At 53.7% G+C, this 19,082-nt stretch overlaps 1 protein-coding gene across 1 annotated transcript in view; it reads left to right on the top strand.

The window, feature by feature from the left end:
- Positions 1-3,503: 3,503 nt before the first annotated feature.
- LOC102108093 (gamma-aminobutyric acid type A receptor subunit epsilon) overlaps positions 3,504-19,082 on the top strand; it is a 36,221-nt gene continuing 20,642 nt past the window's right edge. Inside the window, exons 1-3 of the mRNA XM_005527415.3 lie at positions 3,504-3,580; positions 8,713-8,861; positions 9,064-9,131. Coding sequence (XP_005527472.2) covers positions 3,525-3,580; positions 8,713-8,861; positions 9,064-9,131 — 273 coding nt within the window. The 5' untranslated portion in view covers positions 3,504-3,524. The remainder of the gene's footprint in view (positions 3,581-8,712; positions 8,862-9,063; positions 9,132-19,082) is intronic.

Here is a 19,082-nt window from a genome sequence, read left to right as displayed (position 1 = left end):
GTCCATAAAGGTGGGGAGGCAGAGCCCAGCTGAAGCTGTTATTGATGTCATGTGAGCCCAGATACAGCATCTGCTGCTGTGCCTGGCGAGCCTGAAAAAGACAAAACCTGGGTTATGTTGAACAAATGCCTTGGTAGAGTAAACAAATGTTTCTGCTGTGCGGGACATGCCCCAAGTCAGAAAACAGGGCCGAGCCTTGTGCAGGGTTTTTCATCCTCCGAGTTTTGCAGAGGGAGCCTGTAACCAGCTTCTCCTCAGCTGTGCCTGCCCACTCCCATCCAGGCCTGCCAGAGCTCTCATCCTCATGGGTGCTGCTGCAGGAGAGTGACCAGCCCCTGCCTTGTGCCACAGCACACAGCCCTGGCCATGGGGAGAGGGCTTGGCCTGACCCTGCCTGCTCCTGGGGGATGCTCTGGCTCGGTGACAGCTCAAGGACCAGTTCATTGCCAGGAGGACAGAGAGCATCAAGGACAGTGTGGCTCTAACTGTGCTCTGTCCTCAGCCGTATGACGTGGAGAGCGAGGGAGGAGGGGGAAGGAGAGCTCACCTCCGTGCAGCCCTTCAGAGCAGTCTGCTGCATGGCCCTGGCACTGCTGCCTGCCAATGCCCTGGCAGCTCCTTGTCCTGGAGTGCCCAGCTCTGCCAGCAGTGCTCTCAGTCCTGCCCTGCCCCTGCAGAGCCCCTGGGATCTGTCTCTGCCTGGGCTCCTGCAGCACACGCTCCTCCACCCTCAGAGAGACATACCTGTCTGAGGGAGACTGTGCAAATGCCAAGGGCCTGAGCTTCCTCAGAAATGAGCTCCTGAACACCTCGGGATGATACTTTTCCCCGCTTGTATCAGCTTTCCCTCTGATGTAGCCTGGATGAAGAGCAGTCTCCTGAGGCAAGCAGTGACCAGCCCTTTGCACGGGCAAGAGGAGGCAGAGCCTTTTATTTTTTGCCTCCTGCCTTCCCCTGCTGTTCCAGCCTGAGCCCCAAACACACCCCCAGCACAGGAGCAGGCAGCACACACCCCAAAAAGGGGCTCTGAGAGAGCACAGAGGGGTTTGGAAAGGGCTGCAGATGTGCCCAGGCTCATCCCTCCGAGAGCACTGCCATCCTTGCAAGGTTTGGGATCCTTGGGCCAGGGCTGGAATTGTCTCCTTGTCTCCCAGAGCTAAATCCTGCAGGAGGACTGCACAACCAAACTCTCATTTGCTGTGGCAGCTTGGCCCCCCAGGCTCTGGGCTCATGAGGACTCTGTAAATAATAGGTTTTATTAGTTTGCCGGTTAAACTGAAATACCAGAAGGGATAAAAAACATCTTGAGTAAAACATTGCATCTCCTGTTTAAGTTTCGAATCCCATGACAGTAGACCTCAAAACAAATGTCTCTTCAAACTGGAAAATAGGGTTTGCTCCCTCCCAAAACATAAGAGCAGGACATTTTGTCCTTCTCAGCATTTGGACTGAGGGTGGTTTTCCTGGTCAGAACCAATCATGGTGAATTTGAAATGGATTTCTCCCCAGCCGAGCTTGTGCTGCTGATAAATAAGGTGTTTGCTTGAAAAGCAGTGCCCTTGCTCTCCAACACCATCAACAGGCTTTGTTCTTATCCTTGGTTCCAGGGAAAGACTCAGCACCAGCTACAAAATGAAACTCCTGGAAATGAAGAAGACCAGAGAGGAGAAGTGCTTGGAAGCTCCTGGTGCATAAAACTGCCTGGAAGGTGTCCCCAAAACAGCCTCCTGAGGACATGCTGTGATTCCCTAACATTTCCCAGCCCATCTCCACTGCTCCGAGCACAGCCCTCCCCAGATCTCTCAGTTCTCAAGTAGCAGAACGGGGTAGTCAGAAGAAATCAGTCCTGGGAATTTCCCCACGTACCACTTCACATCCTGCGTCTTGAGGGGGAGCTGAGAGCACATATATGAACCCCTGGATTTTCTGTGGTCTGCTTGTGACCAGAATCCTTGACAGCTCCATCTTCCCTGCAGCTATTCTTGCACCTTTCCCAACTTCAGCTTCATCTGGATCCCTGAAGATCTTCTGGAACAATCCAGTGGCTTGCTTTGAAGCTTAAAGAGCTCTTTCCACCTTCACTGCTGCTTTGATATTCATTATTTATCTTTTGACATGTGCTTCCTGTAAACTCTGCCATCCAGAGCTGACTTCTTTGCATGAAGTAAAGCAACATCATCTGTAGCTGCACTGTTCCAGGGAAATGCCATCTCAGAGCCCTGATGCCTGCAGCTGCCTCTTGTGGCTCTGGGGCCACTCAGATCTCACACTCCAGGGCTTAACGTGATCATTGCAGCAATCAGGAAGGGACAGAGCCTCAAAAAACCACCCAGGTGTGCTGTTACTGCCTGCTCGTGCCCCTGTGGGATCCCCATGGCCACCCAGACTGGTTCTGGCTGGGAGGCGCTGGGTGTGCCTGGGGAACGGGAATCTCCCTGCCCTGAACAAATGGGGCAGCAGCAGGAGGATGCTGCAGAAGGAGAGCAGAGGGGTGATTTGCCCCTGCCAGTGTGGGGAAGGCTGTGCCAGGCCCAGGAGTGAGAGAAGAGTCAGCTGTCAGTAAAAGGGATGGTCCCACTCCAGTCCAGAGGAGCTGGATTTGCCGTCAGAATTACCAGACCTGCAGGAGATGCAGGACCAGGCCTCTCTGGGGACCAGCTCCTGCACCCCAGCCTGTAACTAAACAACAAGGGACAATTATTGGTACCTCGTGTAGGTGTAACAAAGTTTGTTCCGAGGAACTCTCGCCCAGAGCTCCCCAGGAAGGAATCTGTTATTCCTGTTTGCCAGGACGTGGGCAGAGTAAAGAAATGCCCGGGTACATCTTGGCAAATCCTGAAGGCAGAGAGAGATAGGCTGGGAGCCCACAGCCCCCAGCTGTCCCACAGCTCCTCCCCACACACCCTCCTGGCTGTTTTTGCGGGACAGCAGCCCCAACAGGTGGGAAAGGACCCTCTCCCGGCTGCATCTCGCTGCCAGCTCAGCCCAGCGGGGCCTGACGCCTTGCGTAATTTAGCAATAATTACCCACTCTTTCTTTTTTTAGACAAACACCCCAACAGTTGTGCATGGGAAGGGGGGAAAAAAAAAAAGAAAAAGAAAAAAAAAAAAAAAGGCGAGTATTAAGAGAAATCAAACGCCTTGTTACGCAGAGGGGGAGCGAGAGCTCCTCGCACCAGCTGACGATGCTCGCTCCCCGAGCGGCAGCGCGGCTCCGGCAGATGCGCGGGTGCCTCTCGGCGCCCCCCCGCCGGCGCTCAGCCCCGGGGCTGCGGGGGAGGCCGGCCCCTGCGCGGGGAGGCAGGAGCCGCTGCCAGCCCCTCCCCGCCGCCGACCGGAGAAGAGATGCCCAAGTTTGCGGAGCGCGGGCGGCGGCGCGGAGCGCGGGGCGGCGGCGGGGCCGGAGCGCGGTGCTGCGGGCAGCGGGGGGGCCCCGGAGCCGCCCCCGGCCCGGCCCCGCGCTGAGCCCCGCCGGGCGGGCTCACGGCCGCCGCCGCCCCCCGGGCCGCTGCTCGCCTCGCAGAGATGCCCGGGACGGTGCTGCTGCTCTGCCTGACCCTCGGGCCGGTCCTGCGCGCCAGGTGAGTCCCCCCCCAACACACACCCCCGCCGACCGGGACGCCCCCTCCCCGCCTCAGTTTACCCCTCGGGACAGTGGGAGGGGAGGGGGTTGGAGTGGCAGCGCCTCTCCCCACGCCGGCTCCAGCGGGGATTTGGGCACCCCCGTGCCCCCGGCTGTTCCTTCCAGCGGGTCCCGTCGCGGCAGCGCCGAGTGCCTGCGTGTCCTCTGCGCCCCGGGCTCCCCCTCCGCATGCCGGGATGGAGAGGACATCCCGTTCTCCACCGGCCATCACCCCGCTGGCTAATCCTGCCGGGGGCCGAGCCCCTTCCGGGGCTGCCCGGAGCAGGACCGGAGAGAGCTCGGCGCCTCCGGGGAGCTCCATCCATCACCGGCGCGTTTCCACGTGGAGCCGGGCTGGGTGGGAAGGAGCCCACCTCGCACTCCATGCCCCCGGGCCCCCTCAGGGCGTGCAGCCTGGCAGCGGGAGGGCACGGAGGGCTCCTGCCCTGCTCCACAGGTTGGCCGCAGGTCGCGGCTCTGGCTGCCGCGGGGAGCCCGAGGCCAGCCCGGTGCCCCGAGCCGGGCCGGGCAGGTGGCAGCGCTTTCCCAGGGCCAGCCGTTCGTAGCGCTTTTCTGTAAACAGCGGTGAAAGGGCCCACGCACAAGGGGGTTTCAAGTTTCTTTTTCCTTTTTTTTTTTCCTTCTTTTTTCTTTTTTTTTTTTTTTTTTTTTTACAATTCCTAGCCCTGCTGATGAGTTTAATGGCTAGATGGGGAAAGAACATGTTGTCAGCAGATTGTTACCCCCAGGGCTTGGGGGAAGAGGGATTTTACTGGCTGAAGCTAATTGGCAGAATAAGCCGCCTTAAAGCCGATCAAATCCCATTACAGATGCAGTCAGGGACGGGGAGCATGAATCCTGCTACTAATGGTCTGCCCTGCCAGTGCTTCCCGAGCCCGGCGGTGGGCACAAAGTCCATCCCTGCCGTGGTCCGGCGTGGCTTGCCCTTCCCAGGGTGAAGGAGCAAGAGCTGCCCCGCTGCTCGTGTCCTGACACCCAGCCTCTCCCGTGCCCCGGCACAAAACCCCTCGGGTGCCAGGGGGCACTGGAGGGGTGATGGACCCGTGGTGGTCCCGGTTCCTGTGCCCCACCGTCCCTGCAGTGCATTGCCACGAGCCCTGCGTTTCGAGAGGATGGCTTGTAAGCTGCAACATCACACGGAGGAGCAATTAAATCATGCATTCACACACATACCCTTGAGCAGGAATGTTCACCCCATAGCTGGCCTGGCCTCTCTTCTGCCCGGTGCCTCAAGTCTGCCTCTGCCCTGAGCCCTGCTTTGCCAGGAGCAGTGGCTGTGGAGGTTGTGGGGGGTGGGCATGATGGAGTGGGAGAGGAGAAAAAGAGCAAGTTACATCAGGGTCTTGCTCTGCATTCACTGCATAAAAATGAACCTGGATGCAGTTGTGGAGAGTGAATCTCCTCTTCCCTCATGGTAGGTGCTGGGGTGGGAGCTCTGTTCATGTGAACAGAGCTGTGTATGTGTGTATGCTCTTCTCCTGGTGCAAGCAGCAAGACCCTTCCCCTGGTGCTGGAGCGGGCTGGATGCTTTTTGCCAGGTGATTCAGCTCCCCTCAGCTGGTCCCCCCAGCACAGAGACTCATTCCCCAGCATTTCCCAGGGCACTGCCTCAGCTGGGACCAGGGCAGCCAACTTTGAGCCCTGAGGGCAGGATCCCTGCACAGCACCACAGCAGATGCTGGGCTTGGCAGGTGGTTGAAACTGTGCAGATTGGACCACTGGGGCTTCATGGAGTGTGTTGTCAGAGGTAGGAAGACGTGAGAAGGGTAAGAGGCAGTTAGAGGCCCCTGTCTTTAAATCCTCTGCCTGCTTCTAATTCAGAGATATCTGCCTCAACACCCCTGTGCCTACAGCCCTAGGAGGCATCGGGATGGGTGACTAGAAGGACACATTAGAAGGACGTGATGTGGTAATTAGAATTGACCACGGTGCTTTTCAACCATGGGAAATGTTGTTCTTGCATTTTGCTGCTCTCTTTTCCTTAGGAGCAGGGAAGGCTTTCAGCTGTGTTTGCAGCAGGGCTGGACACAGCCCGGGGATCTGCATCTGCACTGGGAGGCTCCTGCCTCAGGGCCACCACCAGCTGGTGAATAATTGCGGGTGTGCATCCCAGGCAAGCAACACCGGCTGCCCCAGCAGGCAAGGAGCAGAGGTGTCTTCAAGGGCTCGTGGCACATGTTGCTCTTGCCCTCCTCCTGCCAAGGGAACACCTTGCCAGACAGCTTGGGCGCTGGGGGAGGGAGCCAGCCAGCAGCTCTTCAGGTGACTTTCCCCAGCAGTGTGTTTGGAAGCCTCAGCCAAACAGGTGTCTGCTTGAGTAAAAGGGGATCAGGGAGCCAAGGCACGGCTCTGTCCTGCTGTAATGCCACAGCTTGCCCAGGGAGAATTGTCCAACCTCATCCATACATGTGAGCACATGCGAAAGGACACCTCCCTGCCGTGCCAGCCTCCTGCTCGGGGCACCAGCGGGAGCTGCCTTGGCCACAACTCCTCTGTCAAGACCAGGGATTTCCTTGTGACACCCCCAGTTCTGCCCTGCTGTCACCCCCTGCCCACACTGAGGCTGTGTCCCAGCCCCATGGCCCGGCTCTGAGGAGGGTGTTCTGACATCTCAACAAGCAGAGGTGAGGAAACACAGCTCTGCCTTTCCCCTTGGCTGCACAGAGACATATGAGAACTGGCTGTCCCCTGTCACCAAGCCAGTCGCTTTGTGCCTGGAGATGGAGCTGCCAGGCCAGCAAGTGTTCACAGCACGTTGGGGATCTCTGCAGGTCTGCAGTGTGACATTTCCATTAGCAGCTGGAGGGGGGATGCACATGTCACCTTAATGCCTGTCCTCTGCAATAGATCTTGGGCTCTTCCCTTCTCGGTTTAAAGTGGGGCCACCAAGAAGAGAGAACAGGGAGGAGACAGTGGCTTGCATAGGGTGGCATGAGAGTTACACTCTTGACCAGCAAGGGTTGATGTGTGTCTGTATGTGCACAGGCACTCAGAAAAAGCATATTTTCTCCAGTAAAAGCTGGCTTGCTTATGCTAAGATGGCTTAGTATGGTTTAGTCGACTAGGATTAGCTGCATTAGCAAAAAGCATATTTTTGGTAGTGTCCTTGCATCCGTAATAGGGATGTGACTCCCTGGAAATGCTACCCAAGCCTTGGGGTGTTAATCAGTGACACTAAATGTGGGGAAAGCAGAAGACTGTGAGTAGGGTAAGCTCAGCCAGGGTTTGCTCAGCCCCCAAAAGGATGTTTCAAACTCTGCTGTGGCCTTACAGTTTCTCAGAGGACCAGGATTTTTGGCAGGGCAGGGGGATGCGCCAAGTTCAGTGCTGGCAGGTGACTTCAAGTAAGGTCAAGGGAACAGGAAGAAAATGCCTCGGTGTAGCTGTTCCCACTTTGCCGGAGGCAGCCTGCATCACCAAAAGCCCTGGCAGCTCTGAAAAGCAGCTCGGATTGCCGTCCCTCGCCCCGGGCTGCGCTGCGGGGACACATCTCTCTCTGTTTCTGTCAGGAGCGGGGCCAGCCCCGGATTTCAGCCCTGTGCCGCTCTGGGCTGGGCTCGGGGTGCTCCCCGGTGCCTCCTGCAGCTGCCGGGTGCCGCAGGGCTCCCCGCTCGCCTCGGAGGCAGCGCCGCGGCGAGAGCCCGGCCAGAGCGCTGCTAAACACTCCCCAAGCATCGTTCCGAAGTGCAGCGCAGTCAGCCAGGGAACAATGAGCTGATGTAGCAACACCTAATGCGCGGCGGCAGGCGGCCAGCTGCGCGCAGCCCGGCCCTCGGCGGGGGACGCGTCCCGGAGCCGGAGATGCAAAGAGTTTTAAAAAGCGACTCTTGTCTGGGGTTCTGAAAGAGGAGCGTCTGATAAATCGGCCGCAACGTGTCAACTGAATGCTTTTTCGCCCCCTCCGAGCGCCTCGGCCGGGCTGTGCTCCGCAGGCGCTGGAGATGCGGATCCGCGGTGCCCGATTGCACCTCGGAGCTGCGAGGCTCCAGCTGGGAAGTGTCAGCTCCCGCTGCCAGACCCTCCCTGTCGCCGGAGCAGGTGACACTCTGACATGGCAGACGTCGAGGGGGCTGTGCCGGCAGCGGAGCATCCTCTCCCACATATGGCTGTGTCATTCCGGGGACAGCCTTGTGAATGAGCTGCCCGGAGCGGCGGCAGGTGGTTAGAATTTCCCGGGTGACCGTGTGGACCTAATCTAATTAGACGGTTTAGGAAAACTCCTTTAGGAAAAGGGAGGAGTGCCGAAGGTTTAGAGAGGGCAGGTTTGAAAGGCAGTGAGAGAAGCTGTTGCTAAGTGGATCGTGTCCGAAGGAGGATGGATACGAGCTTTCCTCGCCCAGCTTGGAACTGGGAGATGGGGAAGATGGGACATCTTTAAATGGGAGCTCACGCCACAGGCTGGGGAGGAAGGATTGGTGAGTGCAGGGAATGGGTTGTGGCAGGTCTTGGCCTGGAGGCAGAGGAGTTTGCATAAGGCTTTAATTTCCAGGGATCTGTGCAGGGCAGATGGCTGGGTTCCAGGCATGCCAGACGTGCACGATGCCTGGTAGTGTTAGGACCTCTTTTCTCTGAAATTTACTGCAAATGCTTTGCTCCCCAAAAACACTGTTTTGTCACTGCCTCTTTCCTCAGAGGAAGCCTGCTTCAGGTGTCAGCAGCAGGCAGAGTAGTGGAGGTATTTGAGGTTAACAGGCAGCTCTGGCAGCAGGAGCTGCTGGGTAGGATGAGCAGGAAGGCAGGGAAAGCAGGGACTGGCTCCCACGCCTTGAGGATGAGCAGTGTGTCTCCAAAGGGAGCTAAGGAGGAGGTGGAGCACTCTATGCTAGTCTTCCCCACTGGTGGCAAGGCCCCTGCATGTCTGGTGACCCTGAAGTGAGCAAAGGTGCCAGGTGAGTTGTGTCTTCTTAGCAGTGTGGCTGAGGGGACATCCCTGAGCTCCTCGTGCTCTGCCTTTTACCCGTGCTGCATCCTCCTCCTTTGGTATCTCTGAAACACAGCTGTGCCCCTGCTCCCAGGCAGTGCCAGAGAGCTGCCACAGCCATGTCCCTGCCCTTTGTCTCTCCTCTCCAGGTGTGAGAGCACAGAGGAATATGATTATGATTACCTCAGCATCAATAAAACCTGGGTCCTCACGCCCAAGGCACAGGAGACTGATGCCACGCAGATCCTCAACTCGCTGCTCAAGAACTATGACAACAAGCTGAGGCCTGACATTGGCAGTAAGTGTCCCCTGGAGCTCCCTGTGGCCTCGGGTGGTGACCTGGCCCGTCTGTGCCTTGTGTTTTCCATGCTTTGGTGCCCGCTGTAGTTGGGATGATTGCTGCCATAGGGCCACGCTCATCCCAGATGTTCCCCTTGTCTCCATCCCTCTGCAAATGCTCCTGGCCCTGGCTGATGGTACCTGTTTTCTTGTCTTTCCAGTCAAGCCCACGTTCATTGATGTGGATATCTACGTGAACAGCATCGGGCCCGTGTCTGTCATCCAGATGGTGAGTGCTCGCGTGCCTGGGGGTCCCAGTGCCCCCTCCCCACGGCAGGGCCTGCACGGGAGATAGAAAAGGTAGAAAACTCTCAGAAGCTGTGTGAAGGCAGATCTCAGAATAGAACAATGCCAGAATACAGATATGCAAAGGCAGGAAACAATAAGGCTGTGGTTCTGAGTGGTGTAGAGATAGGCCTTAGAAGAAATGGTAAGCAAGAAAAATGTAAGTTTAATAATGAAGCTTTATCCATTAAGCTACAATGAGCAAACATTGTTAGAGGCAAAGAGTGCATGTAATTTTAATGATTGGCTTAAGCAAATGCTTGTAAGCTTTTAACATTACCCCTATTGGCTAGAAAGTTTTTACAAAGGCCTTGTAACCAAGAGAATTTTGGCTGCTGTCGTAATGGCATGAGCTCTCAACATCTTCATGTCTCACCTTGTCCTGAGGCTGATGCTGAATAAAAAGCTCGAGGTTTGCCTACCTGCAGCCCCATTATTGCTAAATAAAGACCCAACAGGCCTGGCCCAGCGCTGTGGCACTTGTGTCATGCTGGCTAGACGTGGTGTGAACTCAATTCTGGCTTGAGAAGAATTTTCCTCTCCTTTAGCAAGAGGTGCTCTGACCTGCTGGGAGCTGGAAAGACCTGAGCACCATCCCTGGTTAGAGGCAAGGTCCTCAAGCACCCTGGGTGAGCTCAGCAACCCTCCCATGCCTCAGGAGCGGGATGATGCTGCTCTTTGCTCTCTGCTGTCCAACACTTCTGCCTGGTGGCTTTGCCCTCTCCTCCCTGGGAAGTGTGTGAGCACCAGGGTATTTAGGGCAGGGTTGAACCAGGGCAGCATGTTTCTAGCAGGACTGAGAGAGGTAGCTGGAGATGGCAGTGTGAAACTCGGGTGCCCAGGCCTGGCCTGTGGTGCTGAGCAAGGGGAAAGCAGAGGTGCCTCTGGTCCAGCATCTCCACAGCACAGAACCTTAGAGAGATGCCACTAGCAGGATTTCTCCTCACGGCTCAGGACCCAGCTGTACCAAGAGAGCTGTGAAAACACTTAACAGAGACACTCTTTGATCCAGAGAGCAACTGTTGACTATTTAATTTTCACAGGAAACTTCCATTATTATTATTTTCCCTGGAAAGTCATCTTTTTCCCTTTTTCTAGCAAGGAACAAATCTGACTGACTGTCAGGTTTTGAAAGACTTCTTTAGTCCACTGTGCAGTGAGGTGGAGGGGAGAAAGGCAAGGGACAGCCAGGACAATTTGGCTTTTCTTATTTCTCATGATGCAAAACAGAGCAGGAACAAAACCAGTCCTCTTAAACTGGAAAAAACAAACAAAAAAATGAAAAAAAACAAGTTCCTAGGATGGGCACCTTATTTTTAGTTTCCAAAGTACAAAATTTCCAAGGAACAAACCCCTCTGGGGATGGAGGGATGGTACAGTAGCTGTAGTACCAGTTCCACTCCGAGGAGCATTTTGAGGCAGCCCTTCTGGCCGGCCCCCACCGAGGATGTGCCCCCGAGCAGCTCCTGCTCACAGGCCACCAGATGGGCACCCAGCCCAATGAGGGCACCATCAGGAGGCCCAGCAGGGACGGCCTCAAGGCTCAAAATTTCCTTGCATTGTTCCAAGCATGCCTGGTCTCGAGGAGAGGAACCACTGAGCTGTGTGGATGTCACCCCTGGCTGCCAGCACAAGCCCCTCCAGCCCATGGGGTGTGTGGCCGTGAAGCCAAAGTGACACAAGAGCAGCAGTGCAGGGGCTGGGTGTGCTCACCCCTCCTGCAGGTACAGCACAAGCTGCCTATTCCACCTGCTTTGAGCTGCCCAAGGATGTGCCAAGAAACCCACACAAAACCCAGAGCACACCCTCATCCTTCTCTTTCCCTCTCATCCGCTTCCATCACCCTTTTCCAGACCCGCTGGAAGCTCTGCTGCCCTCGCTGTCACGGGAGCACTGCAGAGCCATGCAGGTGGTAGCAGCAGAAGAGTGGTTTCTAAAATCCAGTCTGCATCCAGAGTTCATCTTTCCTCCTAAACAGGGATACTGCTGCTAGGCTGGTTTCCTAAGAAACACAGCTTATGCCATGGTGATGGGGATGTGAGAACGTACGTACGTCCATCCCAGGCTTTCAGGATTTTGGATCTGCTGGGCTAACACCAGCCAAAAATGGCTGCAGGTACAGGAGCTTCAAGCACATTCAGTATCTCTGGTATTTTTGGGAAAACAAGATGCCAGGCAGTGACAACAGCCACCCCCACCAAGGGGAAAAGCTTTTGTGTGAACTCAGCCCTTACTAGAGACCAGGAAATCATGTGGAAGAGCTCAACCCATGTGTTTAGCTCTTTCTAAGAGTCAGCAGAAGCTTTTTCTCTTCGTGAAAGGGGGTTCCACAAGTGCACAGGACCCCTGGGGCAGCTGGCACTCGGAATTGCCAGCATCTGCAGGGCTGATGGGGAAACTGCTGCCATGGGGCTGATCCACCCATCTGCAGCCTTCCCACCTGAGGAAGGGATTGCTGTTTGTGGGAATGGCACGGCCAGGAGCTGCTCAGGCAGGGAGGAAACTGCTCCGTGTGGACAATTTTAAGGGGTTTTGTGCCTTGGTGCTGCCAGTCCAGGGCTCCCTGCGGGGGTCCCAGCAGTCACCTGTCATCTTGAGACACCTCTGTAGGACACCCCAAGCAGACTCTCTAGGGGTATCTCTCATTCCTTGTTCCCTTGTTCCTTCTTAAGCGTGAACCTGTGATGCCCTTGAACTTTGACACCTTTTCCCGTGAGATTAAGGTGATGTTAAAGGTACTGAGGGCAGCTAGACCCAGGTCTCACAGCCTCAGATTTCTGCTCTCTGTACTCTGTAGACTTCCCCCTGCTCATGGGAGAGGCTGCATCCAGCTACGTGGTCTCCTGAAACGCGAGGAAAGGGCAGTGACAAAGCTGTCACAGTGTCACCTCCAGACTTGGCTGCTTTGCCCAGTTGTTTTGTGTTTGTTTGCTTTTCCATGCTGATGCAGTGAATTAAGTTGTTCTGTGGGTCGTGCCAGCCCCTGGCAGGCTGGCATCAAACATATGATAGATGGTGTTTGCTGGGGACACGTCATTCCCACTCTGTCCCTGTTCTCCCAGCCTGAGACCCTCTGCCCTCTCCCAGCTGCCAGGCCCATCCCACGTGCCCCATCTTGCCTTCTTCCCATACACAACCTGAGGAAATGCACATTTCCAAGGAAAGGGAGCTAGAATTTGTCTCAGAGCTAGATCTCTCTTGAGCCCACAGTGACATTTCACTCTGCCACAGACAGAGAGGCTTGTGTAGGCTGGAAGGTCCACTGGAGGGGAAATGTCCCATTGATCTCTTTTAGGTGCATTGCCATGACAGCGCCTTACGTAAATATTTCTCTCACATAGACTGTGTAGAAGACAAAAAACCAAGTTCTGCTTTTAAGAGATACAGCAGCATCACTGTGGCTGTTAGCTTGGACCACTGTGGCCTATAAATCTGCAGCTGAGGGCTCCAGGATGGCCCGGCATGCCGCTGGAGTAGAAGGCTCCAACTTCAGCAATCTGGTTTAAATACTGGTCTCCTGTGCTCCTCTGCTCATCCCCAAAGGGTTAATGACTCATTGCTGTCTTCATCCTGCTGGTGCTCTGTCAGGGATTGGAAGCTGGCCCTGCGTAGCCACTGCCCAGCCTCCAAATGATAAATCATGTCAGGATACAAAACTGATTCCGGTCCTTAAAAATGAATAGGTGATTTGAAAATGCCCTGTGCTGGGTGTGAATTCTGCGTCTCCCTCATCAATCACTTGTCATAAATAACATTAACATTCAGGAGTCAGCAGAAGATGGGCAGGTTTGGAGCGGGAAGAAACGTAAAGTGATTTCCTGATATCTTTTGTCCACCAGAATGGCAGTCTTGTTTCCCGGTTAGGTGGCTGAGCAGATTTTATTCTCTCTTCCCTGGGGAAAGGACCCTCTGTGCTCTCCAAACAAAATGTGGCAGTGACCAGAAACAGAGCTAGAAGATGGTTCAGTAAGAAGTGGGACAGGAGGAAAAGTGTGACCAACAGATCTCTTTATTCCAATCACTGCGTGGACTGGGATTTCCTCCCCAAGCCCAAGAATCTGTAGGTGGGACTGGGGCTCTTGGCACTTCTCAGAGCAATGGGAAGCTGTGTTTACACCATCAGGGGAAGGATACACCAGGCCACGAGCCCCTCCAGAGCTCTGGCCACCACTGAGCCCTGGCCAGCAGCCCCTGGAGCCAAATGAGCTATCACCCATGGTGCTGCAGCTTTCCAAGGTTTCCAAGAATTGGTGGAGCTGCATGCCCACTTAGATTCCCATTAACACAGCACTGAGGTGTCCCTGGCTTATCAGCAGCTCAGCCTGATGCAAAGACCCACCTCCATCCTCCAAGCATGTTTGTGGGAAGAGGTGCCAGGGAGGGCTGTGGCAGCGTGGAGCGAGGGAAGAGACTTTGGGTGCAAATTTTTCGCTGACTGGTTGTTTGCTGGAGGGATTTGCTCCTGGTTTTGTTTTGTAATGGCTTTATTGCTATAGATTATAGCTTTAACTGGTGTCAAGGGCACCTAGAGCTCTGGATCACCTTCCTTTAGGGATGCTTAACTCTCAGGAAATGATGCTGTAGAAGTAAAGCGGGTGCCAGCTATTGGGGCTGAGTGTCTTCCAGCCCTGAGGATGTCCCTGACGTGTCCATGAGGGACAGTATGGCTGAGAGGGGGAGAAGTGCTTCTGTTCTGAGCTCGGGGATGGAGCAAGTCTTGCCCAGAGCTTCTCAGATTCCTCCCAGATGCCAGAGCTGAATGTCCTTTTCTTCCTTTCTTACACAAAAGCGGGAGTGAGGCTTGAGGAGCCAAAGACTGAGAGCATGAACACTGTGGTGGCCTCCTGGAAAAGGTGAATGGAGACATTTCAGTCAGCCAGGGACCTGCCTTGGTTACCTGCTTCAGGTGTCTGGGATCAGAGGCACTGCAGTCAAGGGCTAGTTTGGGTGCTGATGTTTGCTATGTGTGAGGGGATGCCCTTGTGTGCCAAATTTTGTAGCAAAACAGAATGACAGCAGCTCTTCTGCTCCTCAGTCTCATTACTTAATGATACTAAAGATGGAAAGAGCAAAACTGGCCTCTGTCATTCACCAGGGACCAGATTCTGCTGTCTCAGAAGTGCCTGTGATTTCCAGCAGGGTTTCTGAGCTCCTATCTCAATTGTTACAGCAAATTGTTTTCTTATCTCTGCCTGTGAGTGGGGGGCTGGAACCTGGAGAGGGTGATACATCCAAATACAAGTGTTGGCTACTCCCCCCTTGCCTCTCTAGGAAGGAGATGCTGCACGCTATTAAATTCATAATGCTCTGCTTGGCTACATTAGTTACCATGCAACACACTCACGAAATTGAGGGTGAAGAACATATTTTCCCACATCTGGAGTACTGCAGAAAGCGTTTAATAGATTTGCACGTAGGGTGCATTTGTGGAAACACTGTGAAAAACGGGGAGGGAGAGAAGAGGGAAATGTTTATTCGTTATCAGCTGATGAATAATTAATTTACAAACATTGTCTTGTTAAATATAAATTAAATCCTCATTTGACACACTTTATAATTTAGAAGTATAAGCCCAGCACGAAGGAGGAGAAGTCCCCACTGACTCCTTTCATGTAAATCCCGAGGAGGCAGGGAGGGAGGCTTGGCTTTCGTAGTTAAAGCCGACAAGAGATAGTGCTTAGGAAGGGGGCTGATGTGACAGAGAGAGCTTGGGGACCTCGGGCACTTCATCTCTGCTCGTGGGGAGATGGCTGAGCGGGGCAGGGAGGCAGTGGGTGTCTGCAGAGCCCTTTTCCAAGGATTGCTGCTCCACACTCGGAGCTGCTGGCTCTCGGAGCGAAATCCGCGCCGATGCCGCCTTATCGGAGAGCGCAGCGAGGCAGCAGCTGCTTGTGAGCGGCTGAAACAGAGCCCCCCGAAAGGGGAGCAGGGCTCTACAGGAGCTAAGCCACCCTTGTGCAGAGCCCTGGGGCGGCTGGAGGCTGGGGAAACTGAGCCACATCCTAAAAAGTGCTGTGTTGGAAGGCAGCTCGTGTGAGCATCCCGCTGCAAGGCTTGGGTTAATGCCTTCCGTTCTCTCCAAAAGATGGGGAAACCAAGACCAGTAATAATTGTCTGGCTCTGAGGAACACTTAAGTCTTGATTATACTTAGCTTTGGCTGCTTTGGAATAAGTAGGAAGGAAATGAATTGAAAATGGCACGCTGTTTAAAATGCTCGACTGTGTTCCTCTGGAGCACAAGATAAGCCTATAGGTAAAGGAAATTTGCTACCTCCCCCCTCCTTTCCTGATAATAATAGGTTCCAGCAGTTGCACAGCACTTCTCAACTGAAAGGACTTAAAAATCCTTCACAAATCATCTGTCTGGGAGGCAATAGCCCAGATGCACCCACTTTAGGGTGGATTGCAATGCCTAAAGCACACTGCAGTGCTCTGCCAAGGATTGCGGGCTCTCCTTGGCCTGCCCGCTGTGCAGCGAGAGTTGGTCATCAGCACAAATCCGGTGAGGTTCTGCAGGACACACTCATGGGTTAGCTGGGGTTTTGGCCCCTGATGTGTATCACAGACATTTCAAGTCTTGGGAAATGGGTAGTGTTCACTAACAGCCCCAGTGCTTTTTCTGCCTTGTTATTTTCTATGCCTGAGTGATGGCTTGGAGCTGCCGGTGCCGCATTTATTACATCTTCACAAATACTCGTGTGCTTGGAGAGTGCTCACATCTCCTGATTCCTGGATGCTCAGGAGCAGGCACTGTCCCTCATGCTGGTGCTCACACAGCAGTGAGGCCAGGTTCAGGAAGGGCAGCAGCTTTCCTCAGGAGAAGTTTGTCTTTCCATATAAAACCCCCTGCCCCGAGGCCCCTGAGGAATGACACCAACCTCTTGTGACTTCTGGGACAAAGCATGGCCTGCAACAAAAGGTCTAATGAAATAAATAAGTTGCTCCCATACTAAACGTATCCCAAGAGCTTCTGGAAGTGTTGAAGTTTGCTTCCAAAACGGAAAAGAGCTGATTTATTCACTATGAATAATTCAGCCAGCTCCTTTTATTATCCAGAACATACACTAATCCCCTCCAGATATTTTCTGTGAGACATCCATGTTGGTATTTTATTTACAGGCTGTGCAGAAAACTCAAGGAGTTTGTTATCAGGGAAGAGGAGTGAAAAGCTGGAGGTTTGCATCTGAAATTTGGAGCTAAATAAAACACGAAAATCTGGACAGTGGCCTCCTGGGGGCAGAAAAAGTGCTTTTCCTCGGAGACGTTTCTGGAGAGCAAAGCCCTAAAGTTAATTAACATCTGTGCTCGCAGCCTGGTGCTAAATGGGGAGTGTGGCTGTACTTAAAGGTTTCTTAAACTGCAGCATCAGTCCTGGCACACAGGTGCCTCTCGCAGCCCACAGCTCGGGCAGCCTCTGGCCCTCGGGCAACACGGGATAAATCAACATCCATAATGAAGTAATCGGCTCTCGTAAATTCCTTCACGGATCCCATTTCCGCCCTTCTGCTGGCAGGAATGACTCAATCCCTCATTCATTTTGTGCCAGCCTTTGGAGAAAACTCGCAATTCTTCAGCTGGGCTGAATGCAAAAGGGATTTGTTCGCCCTGAACCTTTGCAGGCAGCCTGGGAAAGATGCTTCCAGTGGGTGCCTCCCAAGGAAACGCCGTGCTGGCTCTACCTGACCTGAGAGCATTAATTTCTCACTCTTATCCACAGAAAACCCTTCCTACAGCCTGGGGTCACAGCAGCTGCACCTGGTCCCACTTTCCAGAGGTTTCTGCCAGCGACGGAGCTTCCTGCTCGTTGAAGGGTCACAGGGACACTTCCAGTGACCAGGGCAGCCTCCTTAGGGGACCCTTAGCGGGTCTGGCCCAGCCTGGAGTGATGCCTCTGCCCACCCTGGCTGCTGGCTCTCCATTTGGCAGGGCATTGAAGCAGGTTTTGCTGTGATCCAGAGGCTGCAGTGCTGCACGGTGGGAATGCAGCTTTGCCCCCTGCATTGGTGGGGCTGCAGAGCAGGGCTGGTTCCAACCACAGGCACCCTGAAGATCCCCAGGCTGTGCTCAAGGACAGGGCAGGAGGCCTCTGTGCCATCCAGGCACTGATCTGTGCTCTGACCCTCATTAAATTGATTCTTCCAAGTCAAAGGGAGAGAGCTGCTGTGTCAAATTTGAAAGATATATAGACTCTGAGCTCTACCAATAGCTGTCACTCGCTGGGCTGAATTATTTTTAAGACAGAGTTGATTTATCTGAGCTGAAGGCTTTAGATGTCTCTGCAGGAGAGGATGGGATATTTCAGGTGTGTGAGAATAGAGTCAAAGAGATGACCAGAGGGCAGGGTTTGAGGCCAAGGTTTCTGGTCTAAGGCAAACAGCAGCATCATAGGAAGGATAGGCTCATTCTCCCCTCCCACTTGGGACAAATAGCCAGAATTCTTCAGCATTTCCAAGGAGAAATGGGTTCAGGGACAATCAAAACATTTACATTTAGTTTCATCAGATTGTTTTGATTTGCTCTTCATATGGTGATAAATCCTGTCCTGCGTAAGTAAAGCAAGAAAATGAGTATTTGGAAATAAACGTCAAAGTGAAGTGCATCAACTAGATAAGGGCAAAACGAAAGATTTTGTTCGCTTACTGAAGAAAAATAAGTTTTTGAATGAAATTATAAGGTTGAGGTAATTCATTTTAGGGTTTGACAATTTTAATTTATTTTGAGCAAAACTTTTTTTTTTTTTTCCCAGTAGAAATCAGTTCTATTTATTTCCTGCATTCCCAGATGAAACCATCCTACCATTTCCCTTAAAAGGCTGTTGTGAAATCTGCCTGCTTTAAATGTGTCACAAAATGGAGACCATTTCTCAGAATTCAGTGGTTGTGGGTGACCACAATCAATATGCTTCAAGGACCTCTTCATGCCTCAGTGCTAGGGGTGGAATATTCCCATTATTGCATCCCATCTCCATGCACAGGAAGGGTTTAATTGCCCTTGGTACAAATTAGAAGCGAGAAGCCAGTGTGAGCCTTCCTGGGGCTCTGCTTCTCCTCACGTCCCCCCATGTCTCCACAGCCTGCCTTGGTGTCTCCGTGGCTCCAGCTCGGTGTCTGAGGTGGGATATGGTCAGTGAGCGGGCAGGGGGATGCTGCAGCCATTTCCCACCGGTGCTGCTGACTGCCCCACCAACTCCCAGCTTCTCAAAGCCCCAGAGGGGTCATGCTGGCTGCCTGGGGCACTGGGGGTGGGGGAATAAAGGGACGTGATGGCTGGGGACCCTGGCATAAGCCCTGTGTGTCTCCACGTGCAGAGAGCTTCGTGGTGAGGATTTGTGTGTTTGTTCCCTGACCTGCAGCTGGCCAGGAATGGCTCCATCTGATCAGCTTTGCTCAACAGGGGAATTGCAGGTGGTGGTAAAGGCTCCCCCCAGGCAGATGCCCGTGGGAGGTGTGAACCAAAACACTTGGGAGCGTGGGTGGGGGAACACCTTGTCTCCATGTGGCTGGGGAACAGGGGAGGTCAGAGCGGGGATTCTCCAAATGTTGGAAGCTTTGTTTCCAACAGTTCCCCTCAATCAGGTTCTCCCTCCCTCCAGATCTGCCACCTGTGACGCCTCCCACAGCAGACTGTGGCCTTTAGTCTGTCACTCTCCTCTACAGACACCCAAAACCACCTTAGTAGTGTTGGAAAGGCAAGGAGGGGAAGCAGAGCAGCAGGGTAGAGGAGTGGGGAAAACTTCAGGGAGTTAGGCTGGTTGTTCCTACAGCCATAGGGGTGGAGTTAAAATGATAACTGAGTGATCTTCATTTGGTTCTTGAAAAGAAAAGCTGAAGGCAGCTGTAACATTCAAGATAAACCATTTCCTTCCATGATCTGGCATGTCCAGGGATTGCAATTT

The sequence above is a fragment of the Pseudopodoces humilis genome, chromosome 15, assembly GCF_049639895.1.
Source record: "Pseudopodoces humilis isolate 2021_Gansu_Grassland_sample_001 chromosome 15, ASM4963989v1, whole genome shotgun sequence".
Classification (NCBI taxonomy): domain Eukaryota; kingdom Metazoa; phylum Chordata; class Aves; order Passeriformes; family Paridae; genus Pseudopodoces; species Pseudopodoces humilis.
Note: the sequence above shows the minus strand (reverse complement) of the source record. Positions and strands in the feature narration are given on the sequence as shown.